This window comes from Sciurus carolinensis, chromosome 1, assembly GCF_902686445.1.
Source record: "Sciurus carolinensis chromosome 1, mSciCar1.2, whole genome shotgun sequence".
NCBI classification, from domain to species: Eukaryota; Metazoa; Chordata; class Mammalia; order Rodentia; family Sciuridae; genus Sciurus; species Sciurus carolinensis.
In genome coordinates, this window is record NC_062213.1 from 88952567 (window position 1) to 88969685 (window position 17119).

The 17119-nt window shown below is 43.6% G+C and overlaps 2 protein-coding genes across 2 annotated transcripts in view; one reads left to right on the forward strand and one right to left on the reverse strand.

Annotated features, from left to right (window-relative positions):
* Pfdn2 (prefoldin subunit 2) overlaps positions 1-7617 on the forward strand; it is a 17211-nt gene extending 9594 nt beyond the window's left edge. The window contains exons 2-4 of the mRNA XM_047545314.1: positions 6209-6297; positions 6413-6536; positions 7089-7617. Coding sequence (XP_047401270.1) covers positions 6209-6297; positions 6413-6536; positions 7089-7265 — 390 coding nt within the window. The 3' untranslated portion in view covers positions 7266-7617. The remainder of the gene's footprint in view (positions 1-6208; positions 6298-6412; positions 6537-7088) is intronic.
* On the reverse strand, positions 7596-9720 carry Klhdc9 (kelch domain containing 9). The gene is made up of 4 exons (XM_047545176.1): positions 9037-9720; positions 8609-8768; positions 8335-8533; positions 7596-7873 (listed from the first exon to the last, which is right to left on the reverse strand). The coding sequence occupies exons 1-4, from the start codon at positions 9561-9563 to the stop codon at positions 7707-7709; spliced, it is 1053 nt and encodes a 350-aa protein (XP_047401132.1). The 5' UTR covers positions 9564-9720; the 3' UTR covers positions 7596-7706.
* Positions 9721-17119: the final 7399 nt, after the last annotated feature.

Consider the following 17119-nt stretch of genomic DNA (forward strand, 5'->3'; position numbering starts at 1 on the left):
TAAAAGATTTTGAGTTGAAACCTGAAGAGAGAATTAGACTTAGGCAGAGAAATAAGGAATGAGAGAGGTTTAGAAAATTGCATCAGGTATGGTGAAGATTCTAAACAAATGCCTGAAGACAAATGATTAGGAAAACTGCTGTTAAGACAGTTAAGAGTGCTTAGTTAAGGGAGGGACAGACTGATTGGAAGAGGTAAGCAGGTCTTCGTGGGACTTGTTCACCATGTTCAGGAGTTTGGATTTTATCCTTGGAGCACCAGGAACTATTGAAGGTTTTAGGCATGGGAGTAATGCAGTTAGATTTATATTTTAGGTCACTTTTGTCACAGCATGGGGAATGTGTTGAAGGGAACAAATCTGGAGGCAGTGTAGAACTCAGGAGACCACAGTAGTACAGGTGTCATAGAAGAGGATGGATTTGAGGTAGTTAGCAGACAGGAGTAACTTACAGGTGAATTGGATGTGGATAGTGAGTCGAGGATGATTCCAGTATTTCTGGAGTTAAGATCCCATTCTAAAAGTTATTAAATTGACAAAAATAATAAAAACTACCTACCATTAGGGTACCGAGGATGCAGGAACAATCATAACATTACTAGTAACACTATAAATTACTCTGGTCATCCTGGAGAGCTATCTGTCAACATTCAGTAGATGCTGTAATAACGTTAACAACTTTTTGACTCATTAATTTAACTTTTGGGAGTGTGATTCAAGCAAAATGACTGTAAAGATTTTTATAGTGTTGGTTCAAAGATATTTAACACTGGTGTTATTTATTATAGGAAAAATGGAAACAACCTAAATGTCTCAACACAGGAATCTAAAAGCAGTTTTTAAAAATATATTAATTGGGTGTAAATGTTATACAGCCCTTAAAAAATAAGAAATCCATGTCCTGTAGAAAATTGTTTGTACATGTAAAATTACAAAAATATAGAGTTAGGGATAAGGAACCCCAGTAAAGAGGCAGGGTTTGCCAGATGTGATGGCATACTTCTGTAATCCCAGCAACTCCACAGGCCGAGGCACAAGAATTACATGTTTAATGCCAGCCTCAGCAATTTAGTGAGACCCTGTCTCAAAAAATAAAAAGGCTGAGAATATAGGTCAATGGTAGCCACCCTAGGTTCAGTTCCCAGTACTGTGAAGGAAAAAAAAAAAAGCATACATGGTAATAAGACACTGGAGATTTTAATGGATATAAGAGAGATGAATGGATGTGTTTGAGGGCACACTTCAGGATTTGGGGAGAAAGCCATAATAGTAGTTAATGTAATTGTTTACAAAACTCTTTTCACACCCATTTTATACCTGGTTCAACAACCTCATGAAGTAGGTGTCCTTATCCACATTTTCCAGGAAAACAAAGACTCAAAGAGGTTAATCCAATGGTTCTTGGTTCTGGCTGCCCATTAAATTATTTGGGAAATCTTTTTGTTTTTTGCAGTTGCTTTTTATATCAGTTAAGAGAAAAAAGGAGAAGACATATGCAAATATATACAGCTATGTTGCACAGCCTGCCTGACCTTCAGAATTGACCATGATCCTAGGAGAACCCTTTGACTTCCTTTTAGATCATGCTTAAAAAAAAAAAAAAAAAAGAATACTAAGGCTTGCACCTTTGGACCTTGCCCTCACTGATTGTTCTGAAGCTCTGAGTGTTCATGTTTTTAAAATGCTCTCCGGGTGGTTCTAACATAAGTAACACTGGGAATCGTAGAATTAAATGTTTACCAACATTTTGCAGAGGTGAAACTAGGCATGGTGGTGCTTGCTTGTAATCCCAGTGACTTGGGAGGCTGAGGCAGGAGTATTGAAAGTTCCAGGCCCCCCTGAGCAACTTGTCTCAAAATAAAAAGGGTTGGGGATGTAGCTCCATGGTAGAGCACCCTTGGGTTCATTTCCTAGTACTTGGTGTGTGGGGGGTGGGGGGGAATGGTAGAATTGGCAGAGGTAGAACTTGAAACCTGATTTTTTGTATTTGAGCTGTGTTTTTCTTCTTTTTTTCCTCCTAAACCTCCCTCCCCTCCCATTTTCTTTCCATATTGCATCTCTTTTTTTTTTTTTTTACAATTGAAAATCAAATAAAAGATTTAATAAAAGACTCTTCAACACAACAAATAACATGTTTTCCTGTAATTATCTATAAGACCTATTTATAAACTTAATAACAGTACAGTGCCATCAGATTTTTTTTTTTTTTTTTTAAGCAGATTCTGACCAATTATAAAGTGAGTTCAGAAGAATAGCTGGGGACTGGGGAGATAGCTCAGTTGGTAGAGTGCTTGCCTTGCAAGCACAAGGCCCTGGGTTCGATCCCCAGCACCGCAAAAAAAAAAAAAAGAATAGCTGGGAAAACCCTGGAGAGGTTGGGCAAGAACATGGGGCTAGCTTTCCTACTTTTAAAATAAACCCTTATTACAAATGTTTGCGTACTTGGCACATATATACAGACCCATGAAACACAGTAGGAGATCCAAAGAAAGACTCAAATAGAAATGCCAAAGTTAGTCTTTGATAAAGGCAACAGTTCAAATCTTGGGGAATAGGTGGAAATTTTAACAAATGGAATTAGCGGTATGCAAAAAAAAAAAAAAGAAAGAAAAGAAAAATTAACCTTTTTGTCTAATCACACATAAATAAGTTCCAAGTGTTTATCCACTTTAAATGTAAAAACATTTAAATGTAAAAACAAAAATGTAAAAACAAAAAACATACAAGATTTATTTATTTATTTATTTTTTTGCGGTGCTAGGGCTCAAACCCAGGGCCTTGTGCTTGCAAGGCAAGCACTCTACCGACTGAGCTATCTCCCCAGTCCATACCTACAAGTTTTAAAAGAAAGCATTAGTAAGTTCCTTTAAGGTCTATGAGTTGGTGGAGGTGGTGTGGGGAGGAGAAATTCCTTGTGAATTAAAATCCAGAAACCAAAAAGGAAAACAAAATTAAAATTGATTACAGAAAACTTCAAGAGAAGAAAAAATTTTGTGTGGCAAAATATAACATGCAAAGTAAGAGTCAAAACCTAGGAAAACTATTTGTAACAAAAATTTAATATTCTTAATATATGAAGATGTTTAAAAAAATGAAAAAAACCAATGTTTTTGCGGTGCTGGGGATTGAACCCAGGGTCTCATGCTTGCAAAGCAAGCACTCTATCAACTGAGCTATATTCGCAGCCCCCGAGGTCAACTTTTTAGAACCACAAATGGGCTTTACAAAACAGTTCATGGAACAAAAGAAATGCAAATGGCATTTCTACCTACAGTTAGAGAATTGCAAATTAAAAATGGGAAAATTTTTTAAAAATATGACCACATGCTCTTTTGGTGAGCTATGACATCAAAGTGCTCTCACACTGGTGGGAATGTAAAAGGTACAGCCCCTATGAGGGAATTTGGAACTCTCCAGTCCATGTACAGATATGCTTACCTTTTACCCAACATCCCCACTACTAGGAATCACCCTTCAAAACACAGTAGCAAAAATATGAGAAGACCCGCACATGAGATAATTAATGCAAGGTCTTGTGTAATGGGAATAGCCTAGGAATAACCCACATCTTCCCAGGGGGAAAGGGACACCATGGAGTTGTGTTCAGCTATAACAAAAGCATAAGGAGCCCAGCATATTGGTGCATGCCTATAATCTCAGCTGCCCAGGAAGGGGAGGTAGAAGAATCCCAGGTTGGAGGACCACCTCAGCAACTTAGTGAGACCCTGTCTCAAAATTAAAAATAAAGACTGGGGCTATACCTCAGCAGTTGAGTGCTTGTCTAGCATGCATAAGCCCTTGCATACCCAGTACTTGGAGGGGAAAAAAAAAAAAAACTTGAGGATGATTCTTAGGGAGAGACCTTCAGGATCTTACATGAGAGGTTCTAGGTAAAGAACCTGCTTGGTGTGCTGCCCACTGCTTAACAAAAAGAATATGAATGTGTAGGCCCATGAGTCTGCTTATTTCAAATAAAACACAGGAAAGGCAATACATTTAACTTTAGAAAATGGTTGTTATGGAAAGAGAAAAATAGGATTTTTAAAAGATTTGTGTTAAGATTAAAATTCTGCCCTTACCAGCCGGTCCCTAAGGACAAAAGAGAACTGGTGGTGGTGTTGGAGTTATAAAGCCCTTTTCACTAATAGTATTATTAATGGAGCATTGTTATCTTTATTTTTTTAAATTTTTTAATTTTTACAGGCTGCATTTTGACTCATTGTACACAATATTGCATTTTTTTACTTTGTATCTGATACTTCATTCCAAACACAGTCATAGACCCCCAAACTGGAAGCGATGGTGGTTTTGGTCTTAGTACCCAGTCCAATTTTTACACTTTTTTTTTTTTTTTTTCTCTGTTCAGTTTCTGGGGAACTAAGAACTAGGGGCAGGTAGAAATCACTTCCCTGGACATTTACATATGTTAATTCTTGTGCCCTTTTTTTTTCTTTTCCTTTCTCCACATCCCACTGTCCCAATTTCTCATCCTTCAGGTTTCAGTTAAGACATTCTTGGGCAACTTGTGTCAGTTAGGGTTTTATAGACTACAAAAACGAACTCTGGCCAACTTCTGTGTTATGTGTGTTTTTTTTGTTATATATATATATGTTTTATATATGTGTGTGTGTGTGTGTGTGTGTGTGTGTGTGTGTTGTTGTTGTTGTAGGTGGACATAATACCTTTATTTAATTTTTATGTGGTGTTGAGGATTTAACCCAGGGCCTCACGCGTGCTAGGCGAGCACCCTACCACTGAGACACAACCCCAGCTCCTTGTGTGTGTTTTTGAAGAATGGTGGGTAGCTCACAGAATTGAACACAATAAAATGAAAGGCCAAAAGACCAAAGTTCAAAAATGAGGGCAACTTTGGGGAACCCAGAAATAGGAGTGAAGAGTCATCTCTTCTAGAACCTCTAGGTTACCTTTTGTACCTGTTTGTCTCTACCCAAAATTCAGATTTCTCTAGAGAGTGTGTCATAGATAATTCACTGTCACTGTGGTCAAGGGGCAAGAGTCCTGTGATTATTGGCCCCACGAGAACCCCGCCAAATTAAGGAGGAGGAATTCCCAGAACTATTTCTTAAAGCAAGAAACAAATTCCATCCAAGAAGATACCATGACTTAATCAATTATGGAAGTTTTTCTAGCACCAAATGGCCTACTCTTCTGGACATATGTTATTAAATACATCAATGGATGGGATGTTGTGCATACTCAAGTAAGAGTTACTCTAATTCTTGGTGCTGGGTATTGAACCTGTGGCCTTGCACCTTGCTAAGTATGCCCTTTACCACTGAGCTATACCCCTATTCCCAAGCTACTTTTTTTTTTTTTTTTTTTTTTTTTGGTACCAGGGATTGAACCACTGAGCACTTATGCACTGAGCCACATCCCCAGCCCTTTTTCAGAATTTTTTATTTTGAGACAGGGTCTCACTAAGTTGTTTACAGTCTCACTAAATTGCTGAAGCTGCTTTCAAACCTGCAGTCCTCCTGCCTCAGCCTCCTGAGCTGCTGGGATTATAGGTGTGTGCTACTGCTCCTGGTTCCAGAGCTACTCATTAAAAGGCCCTTTCCAGACAGGCATGGTGGAAGCCTGTAATCCCAGTGGCTCAAGAGACTGAGGCAGGAGGGTTGAGAATTCAAAAGCCAGCCTTGGCAACTTAGCAAGGTCCTAAGCAACTTAGTGAGACCCTGTCTCTAAATAAAATACAAAAAAGGGCTGGGGATGTGGCTCAGTGGTTGTTAGTGCCCCTGAATTCAATCCCGGTACAAAAAAAAAAAAGGTCCTTTCTGATAGCCTTTCTTACCTGCAAGTCTAGACTTTCTTGTTAAGTACTCCAGTGGCTCTCCATCCCCATTCCCTCCTCCCAAATAAATGCTCTACCACTGAACTACATTCCCAGCCCCCCAGCCTTATATTCTAAATTGCCTTCTGCTCCAAACTAAAAATTGCAAGAAGCCAAAGTCCAAATCTGTTCTCTTAGTGCCTAGCAAATAACCTCACACATGGTCAGCTCTCAGAAAGTGTGTAGTGGAATTCCAGACAGACTAAAGTAAGAGATTGCAAACTTTTGTTCTCCATTTCCAAGGTAGGTATCCACCATAGCACCTGAGTAAAACCTGCCATCCTGTGTGCTGTTTTTACTCTCTGCCTTTTCTACTGCCTCCCCTTTCTCATCTCTTTTTCTCTCACACACACACTTTAGGTAATTGCTGGCTTCAACCGCCTTCGACAGGAACAGAGGGGTCTGGCATCCAAAGCAGCTGAGCTGGAGATGGAGTTGAATGAGCACAGGTGAAAAAGTCAGGGAGAAGCAAATAATAGAACAATCAGATGGGCCATCTTGTGAGGGAGGGTTGCAGTAGAGTGGGTCTGAATTCTGAGATCCTGCCTCCTCCTCTTTCCTCAGCCTAGTGATTGATACACTGAAGGAAGTAGATGAAACCCGCAAGTGCTACCGCATGGTTGGAGGCGTCCTGGTGGAGCGGACTGTCAAAGAGGTGCTGCCTGCCTTGGAGAATAACAAGGAACAGGTGAGCAGGAATCCCTACGTAGTAGCTTTGGGTAACAAATGGATAAGGAAGAAAGGGGGACCTAGGAATTTAGGGAATGGTGACAGAAAATCTGCACAGAAACTCATGTTAAAGATGTTATAAATAGCTTGTCCAAGTCCTTAGACAAGAGGAGTTGCTGGCTTTATGCCCTTTCCATGGACTCTTTCATGTGGTTGAGTTAGATGGGGAATTAGAGCACTGTTTCTCACAGTGTAGTCCACAGACACTTGTATCAAAATCCTCTGAACAACTAGTTTAAAATGGAACTTCCTGGACCCCCTGAATCAGAGCCTTGGGAGTGATGTGACTTTTTAAAAATTAAGTAGCTCAGGTGATTCTCATGGACATTAAAGTCTGTAAACTACTGTGTTTGAGAAGGGGGTCACTTTAGTGTCTAGGCTCCACTGTTAACACTCGGTTAAAGGGTGAGGTTAGAAGTGTCTCTCTTTCACTTCCCTTAACTGTGTTCCATTCTAGGTAGGGCAAAGGGAGACCTAAAATTCTTATATAATTCTGATGCTTGCCCTCTAGATACAGAAGATCATCGAGACACTGACACAGCAGCTTCAGGCAAAAGGAAAAGAACTGAATGAATTCCGGGAAAAGCACAACATTCGTCTCATGGGGGAAGATGAGAAACCAACAAACAAGGAGAACTCAGAAGGGGCTGGGGCCAAGACTAGCTCAGCTGGAGTGTTGGTCTCCTAGGGACCAAGACCGCTACATTTTTTTCTACCCTGACTCCCACTTCTGATCTCTTTATTGTTATTATTATTATTTTCTCGGCTATTGTAATATTTTTTTGTTAATTAAATGTTTTGGTCAGAATGTTTAGCTGTAGCTTGGAACTTTCTCCCAATTAGGGGTGAAAATTGCTTAAGGGCAAGGGACAGCATATGATTTGTGGGTTTTGTTTCCATCAGGTTAATGGTTCAACCTCAGAACAGACCCAGACACTTTGTCCTTTCCCTTGCAAATAAAGATGTGTCTACTTACTTACTGCCCTTCCAAAAAAAAAAAAAGATTTAGAGACAAATGTTGACTCTCAATTGAAATTTAATAAGCATTTGAAATGAGGCAGATAACAGTAGTGATAATACTTTATGGGTTTGCGACCAAAGTCTTGGCAGTATGTTTTGGCACTATTTTTTAAATAAAGAGGTCTAGGATGCAAACCTGTGGGCTAGCAGTCCTGCCATCCTCACCGAAACCCCCGACCAGGTAAAGCTGATCATTCCAAAGGCAGGTGCGATGACCCACTCGTTTCAGCCCACGGTCTGCACATGGGAAGTGGAACCACAGAGAAGGAGACTTGCCTGTTGGGTAGGGGCAGAAGGCGGTTACTGAGGTAGATGTACTTTGTCCCCCTTGGGACTCTTTTTTGGCATACTTGAAATTTGACCCAGGGCTGATTTACCACTGAGCTTTTTATTTCGAGATAAGCCTCACACCCAGCCCTTTGTATTTTGAGATAAGGCCTCACTAAGTTTCCAAGACTGGTCTGGAATTTTTGATCCTCTTGCCTCAGCTTCCTGAGTAGCTGAAATTATAGGTGTGTACCACCATACCCCACAGGATTCAACACAACCAAGTGCCTGTCCATTATTTTTTTCCTCACTTGATTTGTGAGCCTCAGTAGACCCACAAATATTCTGTGTACTCCTTGTCAACAAATTCCTCCTCTCTACCCCATTACTCCATACTCTTTCTGTAGTATTTAGATTCTCCTGTCTTCCCACCTCCCCCCCACTTCCCGTTAGCTATTAGTTTGGCTCACGAGTATCATAGATGTAGAGGTCATTGCAGACGGTGTCTCTAGCTCTGGTCAGAGTTTCTCCACCAAACAGCACAGCAAAAGGCCCCACCACAGAACATGAGTGATGGCGCAGTCCGGGGGGCCCTTGGCGGGACCCTTGCCCCTTGCTCACAAGCCTTGCAAGCTGTTCCATCAAACGAGGGGCAACAGGAGGTTCCTCCTTGGGGAAGAAAGAAAGGACTGTAGGGATTTAAGCCTCATGATTTTAACCCCTTAAGGTGTGAGCCCTTAATACCTTAATCTTCCCATGACTCCATTGCCCAGCTACTTCTGGTTCAGCTGAGTTGCAACCCCCAAAGAGCAATAACTGATGACCAGGGTGGGGCCCAGGAATTTGAAGCAGGGCAGCACTGTGACCTGAGCGGGAGACTGTGTGACAGTCTTCTTCTTTGTAGCTGTGGATATGCAGAAGTTCAGGTCTGAGTGGGGTTTTCTCGAAAATGTACATTTACTGCCATTTCCCAACTACCCTTGCCGAGGATGGAAAGGAAGCCTAGGATAGATCCCAGGTAGAGTAATATTATAAAGGGTTCAACTATTTCAGAAATGGTAGAATCCTGGAAAGTGAGTGGAAGGGCGAGTATATGGATTATTTGCCTGAGAAGTTTAGTTTTTGCTTTCCCAGAGTGGAGGTGAAAGGTTTGGGGCAGGGGAATACCATACCAATAAGTGCGGGCACTCGGGTTCAGCTTTAAGGTGTAGATGCTTCCATATCGCCGCTGAGTGTGGGTACCACCCTCTCGGCCTGTCACCCTCAGTTCCCGATCCGAGAGGCGAGTGCAGGTGTGACTACTGAGGCCAGCAGGGGGGCAGTTGCCAGGGGTCGCCGCCCATGCTTCCCACACTCCAAGCTCTGTGTCCAGCACCGCTACTGTGGCCAGGCGTCTCGACCCGTCCCAGCCGCCCACCACACAGAGCCAACGCCCGCCCACGTTTGCCGCGTCGTGGTGACTGCGCAGGGGGCTGTCCCTAGCTCCCAGTCGCACAGCCTGGCCCCCAGTCGGATCGAAGACCACCGTGTCCCTGCTGGGCTCTCTCGCTCCTCCTGTTAGAAGACCCCCCACCAGATAGAACCGTCCCCGCAGTTCGGTGCATGAATGGAAGGCCCGAGCCAGAAGCGCGTTCCGAGCCACCGGCCGCCAGGTCCAGCCTGAGACCCCCACCCCACTCCCGGGCATCGCTACCGCCATGGTGGCGATACCACCGAGAGAGCAGCGCGGCCTGCGCCCTGTACCGCACCTCTACATGTGAGATCAGGCACTTTGCCTTCCGTGGGCCTCCCTGGGATCCTTCCCTCTAGGACATCGGCCTAGGTCCCCACTTCAAGTTGGTGCCTTCTCTCCCCGGTCGCTTAGCAACCACTGCAGTGGCTGCAGCACGACCGCTGTAAACCGAAGGTCGCAAAGCCCCGGTTACCATGGAGACAGGAGACCTGGGTAACTACCAGGAATGATACAGTAGTATCGCTCAGGCGACAGGAGATGTGCTTTGTCAAATCAAAATCCTGAAAGATTGTTAACCTCAAAAAGTCAGGGAGTATTCAACTCCTCTGAAGAACCCTGTTATCTCAGTTTACTTGAAATGACACCTGAGGTTCGGGTGTAGAGCCACGGAGACGTAGAGAGACCGGGTCCTTTTGGCTTCAGTGTTTCCAATTTGGACTAATTTCCTAGGGATGAGACAGGAAGCTATAACGTGTCAGAGGGTGAGGAAGTGAAAGTGGACCGAGCATTGTACCTGAGAGTCACGAGAGTGGGCTGTAGTCCCAGAGATTCCCAACTCTCTAGGGCTCTTCAGCTTTCTCATTTATGAAATGCCACGTTGGTTTGTCTCTCAGGTGTTTTCTAGACAATTCCGTGGTAAAGTCCTTGAAGGTCCTGATTGGGTGCGAGAGTCCTTTAAGCTCTGGCCACTAGAGGGTAGCAGAACCCAGTCTCTCAGGGTGCAATGGTGAGGAGGGAAGGAATGAATAGTGTGGTGTGTGTGTGTGTGTGTGTGTGTGTGTGTGTGTGTGTGTGTGTGTGCGCGCGCGCGCGCGCGCACTCGCGTGTGGAGGGGGGCGTTGCTTGGTTTAGTTGGGGTCCGGGAAGGAAAATCCCTTAGGCATACTTGAGGCGTACACCACTTTTCAATTACAGAGTCCTAGGAAGAATAACTTTATTTCATCTTGTCTCATCAGCTTCAACATCACAAACTGAGGCATTGTGCATCTGGAACTCAGGATTAAGGGCAGGGAGTTTCTCCTGATAAGATCCAGGGCAGAAGAAGCTGCCCATCCTTATAAGATGGGTGGGGGTGAAGTAGAGGAGGAGTGAGTAAAACAGATACCTGCCCCTCCCTGATATCTTCCTTTTATTCAAGGTAGGTTCCAAAACTCCTTAACTCTGTCTCTGCAGGACCCAGTGAAGAATAAAGAGGCCCAGATCTAAACTGACTAGTTTCAGTTGTGGGAGAAAATGCAGACATATTTACTAGCCCAGCTGGGGTGGACAGAAATAGGATCTATTTCGGCCCCAGGGCTAGGCTGTAAGTGGGAATGATGGCTTCAACTTTTGCCTTCCGTTTCTACCCATTAACTTGCTTCCCATTATGCCAGAGAAATTGAGGCCAGAGAGAGTGGGCAAGGCACATGGTGGCACACATCCATGATATCAGTAACTCAGAAAGCTGAGGTAGAAGGATTGCAAGTTCCAGGTCAGCCTGGGCAACTTAGTGAGACTGTCTCAAAATAAAAAATTAAAAGAACTGAGGATGTAGCTCAGGACCCCTGTGTTCATCAATCCCTAGTACTACAAAAACAAACTAAACAGAGAGAGAAGCTAAAGAGAGAGAGAGCGAGAGAGAGAGAGAAAGAGACAGACAGACAGACACACACACACCAAGGCTTCAGTGGGGATGGACATGTAAATTCAGTGGGCTGACAGTGTAGCAGGACTGTTTCCCTCCTGATCCCAACTCTTGGTCATCAGAGAAAACAGCATAGAGAGGGTATGGGTAGGAAGGCACAGACCAGAAGATTACCAAGACCTGTTTCCCATCTGATCATAAAGCTAAGAGTCAACAACCTCAAGAGTTTCTGCCCAGCCAACAACAGGTTTCCCGATGTCTGTCAGGAAGGATCTTCAGTTTTCCAAGATTATGCTAAAAATCTCTTTAAAAAGCAACAAGGCTGGGCAAGGTGTCACATACCTGTAATCCTAGCGACTCAGAAGACGGAGGAAGGAGAATCACAAGTTCAAGGCTGGCCTCAGCAATTTAGTGAGGCTCTAAGAAACTTGGTAAGACCCTGTCTCAAAATAGAAAGACCTGAGGATGTAGCTCAGTGGTAAAACATTTCTGGGTTAAATACCCAGGACCCAGGACCGCACCCGCAAATACACATACACGCCACACACACACACACACACACACACACACACACACACCAGACATTATGGTGCAACCCTGTAATCCCAGCTACTCAGGCAGGAGGATTGCAAGTAAGTTTGAGGCCAGACTGGGGAAACTAGTGAGACCCTCTCTCAAATTAAAAAAAAAAAAGACCGAGAATGTAGCTCAGAGGTAGAACACTTGCATACAGCCTTATGGCCCTGGGTTTGATCCCTAGCACTGCAAAAAAGAAAAAAAAAAAAATAAATAAATAAATAAAATAAACAAAAAACAAAAAACCCAACAACTAAGCCACACAAAATTAACTTCTAATGTCCTTTGTTGAAATCTGAAAGTCAGCCTTCTCCCTAAAGCTTCTCATGGCTCACCTCCCAACCGCTGGAATCAGAATTGACTCACTTCTAGAATTAGGCAAGGAACTTCCTGGGTGGTAGGGTCATTTTGCCTAAACTTTATTGACCTGTATGCCCATTTTAGGCTCTTGCTTGTGCCCACCTTTTTTGTTCTGCTAGTGTTATTTTCTGCCTCTCCTGAAGAAAAATAGGAACTCCCTACCTCAGAGGCCTTTCCAGCTTCTTTCTCATAGTTTTGTGTTTCTGACTCCAATTCTGAGTCCTTCGTAGTAAAACATTTCACTTGGTTGAACATGGAGCCTGAACCACACACTCCTTGGCTATACCCCCTCCAATTCTCTGTCTCCTCCAGTGACAGGTAGTCTGTTCATTGCTATGTCAATTCCAGACTCAGGGAGAGGAACTTTCCAGGATTTCTATCTGCTTAGACTGAATCAAGCTCAAGTTTTGGAGAAGGCAGGAAAGAAAAAAGGAGCCAGGGTGAGGGGAGGGGGAAGAGGGAGAGAGAGAAACAACAACGACAACAACAACAAAAAACCCAAACAAACCCCAGCCAATCTGCATTTGTATGACACATACTTACAACCAGGACAGCTTCTGAAGTGGTCAGTAATGACCCTGTCAGTGATACACAAGCTGAAAGGGAATTAAGATAAAGTGAAGGGTAAACATGAGAGGAGAGAGAGGGAAAGCTGTCTGGGAGTTGGGGGTAGGGGCGGAACATCTAACCTGGATATGATCCTATGAGTATGGTCTGCTTCATTCAGCTGTCTCTAGTAAGCTGGGATTCCTAGAGACCAGTTATTCAGCCTTAGATATCTGTCCCTGTCCAAACCCAGGCTTCCTTGTCTCAAACTTTCACAAAGTTTTTTCTTGATTTTCTCCCTCTCTTTATCCCATTTTCTGACCTTGGAATCATCTTTGATTTTCAACATTGTTCAGTATACACAGAAAGCCAACACTTGTACCAAGGGGTCTTAATCACACTGAAGACTCCCACAATTCCCTATGCCCACATCTCCCAAGCTGTCCCATCCTTCAGGCCCTCTCTCTGGCTCTTCCTCTATTATCCTCTGACCCTTCTACATTTTCCCCATAGTTCATTCTGGCCACGTGAGTTCCTGGCTGCAATTCTGACTTTTTACTCTCAGCTCAGCCAGAGTAACAGAAGGACAGAAGAATGACCAGGAAAAGAGATTGCAAGAGGCCAGATTTTGAGAACTTCTTTGATGGGACATGAGCTAGAAAGAATCTAAAATGTGGAATTGTAAGTAGACTGGGGTGGAAGGGAGTGGAAATCAGGCAAGTTAGAGAATGATGGAAAGGGAAGATAAGAATGGGAAGGAACTTTACTATTGAGGGACTTGTCGATGTTGAGTAGGATAGTGGCATTGGATCATTATTGAGTGGTGGGAACTGAGGGCAGAAGAGGGAAATATCTAAGTGATCCCAGCAGTGGGAAGTAGGCTTTCAGAAATTTCTCTTCAGATCTTACTCTGTTTCAGATTTTGTCTCAACCACTTTGTATCTTTACATATCTCATCTTCAATAACACCAAGTGTGTTTGTGATACATTTTTAATTTTAATTAATTGTTTCTGTACTGGGAATTGAAGCAAGGGTCACTCTACCAATAAGCCACATCATCAGTCCTTTTTATTTTGAGTCAGAGTCTTCCTAAATTGCCCAGAATACCCTCAAACTTTTGATCTTCCTGCCTTAACCTCCTGAGGTACTGAGATAATAGGCATGTGCCACCACGTCAAGTTTATTTATTTTTTTCTTTTTTAATGTATCTTTCTAAGTTTCCTTCTGTCTCTCACTGTTTGTTCTTGTGTTTCTCTCTCTGGGATGCTGCACTTTTTTCTTTGCTGAGCAGAGCCAGTCATCTGACTTTCTTGCAGGGTTTTGGAACTTTCCAGGAATGGCCGGACTTCCTTCTGTCTGCATACTAGATGCATACTAGAATTATAGTACCAGTTTGGGAGTCCCTGGGCATAGTCATAAGACTTTGATTATTGATGAGGATTTGAGTGACCTTCAATATGTAGGACCTTTTACAGGGATTAGGACTTCCCCATAGAATACCTTAGTGGGTGGAGTCCTGGACCCAAGGAGGGAAACAGACTGGCAAGGATTCCCAGAACATTTTATTTTATTTTATTTTGAGAGAGGATCTTTGTAATTTGCACAGGCTGGCCTCAACCTTGTGATCCTCCTGCCTCAGCCCCCTGAGTTGCATGAATGACTGGCATGTACCATGAGACCCCATAGTCTCTTTCTTGATCCACAACCCCATACTCTGCTCTGCAACTGTTATATTGTCTTGGTGCCTGGTCCAAGGGTGGAGTTTGATTGTAGGGTCTCTGATGTGTTCCCCCAGGGAAACTGAGATGATTATTTCTTCTTCTTCCTTCTCCTCCTCCTTCTTCTTTTACTTTTTTTTAAACTGGGGATTAAATCCAAGAGTGCTTTTACTACTGAGCCACATCCCCTACTCATTTTTTATTTTTTATTTTGGGACAGGGTCTCGCTAAATTGCTTAGGGCCTTCCTCAATTGCTGAGGCTGGCTTTGAACCTGAGATTCTCCTGCTTCACTCACCTGAGCCACTGGGATTACAGGTTATGTGCCACCGGGCCTGGTGAGTTTTGCAACAGGAGTTGCCAGGAAGTGGCCATCTTTGGTTCAGAGAGGAACCACACCTTAGTATCCAAGGTGGGTGTTTGGACACTGGGGTGTGAGTAGCTCCAGAGGACTGGGGTCACCTGAAGATGTCTCTGGTGGTGCAGACTCTGTAGGCCAGGTTGATCTTGGAGGGCTACTTCTATAATGTACAATAGGTAGGCTTCTTGGAGCAGCCTCTTTGCATGGTTGGGGACAGGCAGAAAATGCAGGGAAGTACAACTGAGACCCTTACTGAAATCCATTCTCTCACCAGATTCTCAGGACCCCCTAACCTTTGCTTTTGCCCTTTCTCTGCTGCTGCATCTTCTGTCGCTATTGTCACCACTTAGAAGACTCTGGTTTCCATGAGGGCTCCTACTCTCATTCATTACCAACCAAGGCCTTTTCCAAGAACCTTCTAAAAGTGCCAGCAGTGGGGCACAGTGACACATACCTGTAATCTCAGCAACTTGGGAGTCTGAGGTAGAAGGATCACAAGTTTGGGGCTAGCCTTGGTAACTTAGTGAGACCCTATCTCAAAATGAAAAAATAGAAAGGACTGGGGATGTAGCTCAATGATAAAGCGCCCTGGGTTCAATCCTCAGTGCTAAAAACAAACAACCAGCCCATTTAGAGACACAGGGTCAAATAATATAGACATTTGTCTCTTAACCCATGTTTGCTCCCTGATTTTGCGGTAGTGTCTTTATTGAAGTTTGGTGAGAGTAAGAGGAGAAGCTTTGCACACAAATGGGCCTGTTGAGAAACAGAACCCAAATGTGCCTTGTGTTCAGTTCCCTCTTCCCCTGGGTGACTCACCTCAGCATTAGAGCCCTCAAGGAATAAGCAAACTCAGCCCCTCAAGTTCAGAAGGATGTTGTCAGGCAACCAGGAAATGTGGTCGTTGTTAAAGGATAAGGCTGGGTATTAGAGAACCAAAAGCCTTGCAGAATTGACAGAAAAGAGCAACACAAAACATGGCGACTGTTAATGAAATATCCTGGAAAACAATATGCCACCATCCTAATATTGGACACAGTAAAGCTCCAGTTGGAGGGGAGCAATGGTGTTTCAGTGGAGAAAAAGGGCCTAGAGGCCCTGTGTTCTGTATGGGGGTCTCTCTCTATACCTCCATGGACAGGGAACATCCTAAGGAGGAACTGAAGAAATAGATTTGAAGTTACTACCTGCAATGTTCTCAGTCCTGGGGATGGGATCAAGTGCCATTATCAATAATCTTTTACCATGTCATTCAGCTCCCCAACACTTTTCTGTACAAACCATGCAGAAACCAAAGGAATGAGCAGATCACAATGAGAGATAAAACTGAACAGAAATGGACTGAAAACATTTCATCCACACCCGTGCTTCTACCTACTCACATTTTGATTTATTATTCACTCTCTTTTCTCCCAAAGTCCAAGGGTCTCCCCAAGTCTCTGACTCTCTTCTAACCTGGGATCTCACTGCAGAAAAACAGAATACTGCTCATTAAGGAATGCTTTCATCTACTTCTACCCCAAATCCATCCTCTTGCCACCCTACTCCCACCCCTTCTCACCTTGACCCATGCCTTCCCTCCCCCACTCACTCAATCTGACCCTCACTCTCACTTTTCTTCTCCCCCACACCACTCCACCCATCCTCATCCCTCCCTGACTCACCTCAGGTCCCACTGACACAAACAAAAATTTCAGCTCAACCCACTCCAACCAGTTTGGCTTAGGCGTGCAGCCTGTTATGGAGACAGAGGTTGGTTTAAGTGGATGCTTGGCCCCATGTAGATAATGAACATCCAGTTGTGTGCACAGAGACAGCCCCATGTATGTGCATGGCATGGACACATAGAGATACAATGGAGGGATATAGTGTGTTATGGTTGTTTATGTCTCTGTTTTCTCCTTATTGAGAGCAGGTCCCATGTGTCATATGTGTCTGTCATATGTGTCTGTCACCACCTCCCTTGAACCTGACACAAAGGTACTCACTAAATGTTTGTTGAATGAAGGTATGCGTGAAGGTACACTTGCAGTGATGCCGTGCACAAATACAAATGCTAAAGATGCCACTGTGGCTTGAACTATTTGCATTCCTAGGGCCCAGTACGTGGGTGGTAGGAGGTCAGGTAGTGAGGTATTAGAGAAATGGGGATTCAATGTAGAAGAAAGAATTAGACCCAGGATACCAGGCATTGCTTTTTTGGCAATGGGAACTGAACCATGGAACACTCTACCACTGAGATACCTACCCAGTCCTTTTTATTTTTTATTTTGAGACATGGTCTCACTATGTTATCCAGGCAGGCCTTGAACTTGTGATCCTCCTATTTGGCATTCCA

Coding starts and splice junctions, on each gene's coding strand:
- Klhdc9 (XM_047545176.1), bottom strand. CDS start 9,563: ATGGCGGTAGCGATGCCCGGGAGTGGGGTGGGGGTCTCAGGCTGGACC. Junction 8,534..8,608: donor GGAGTCATGGGAAGATTAAG/GTATTAAGGGCT, acceptor TTCTTCCCCAAG/GAGGAACCTCCTGTTGCCCC. Junction 7,874..8,334: donor CCTCTACATCTATGATACTC/GTGAGCCAAACT, acceptor CCTACCCAACAG/GCAAGTCTCCTTCTCTGTGG.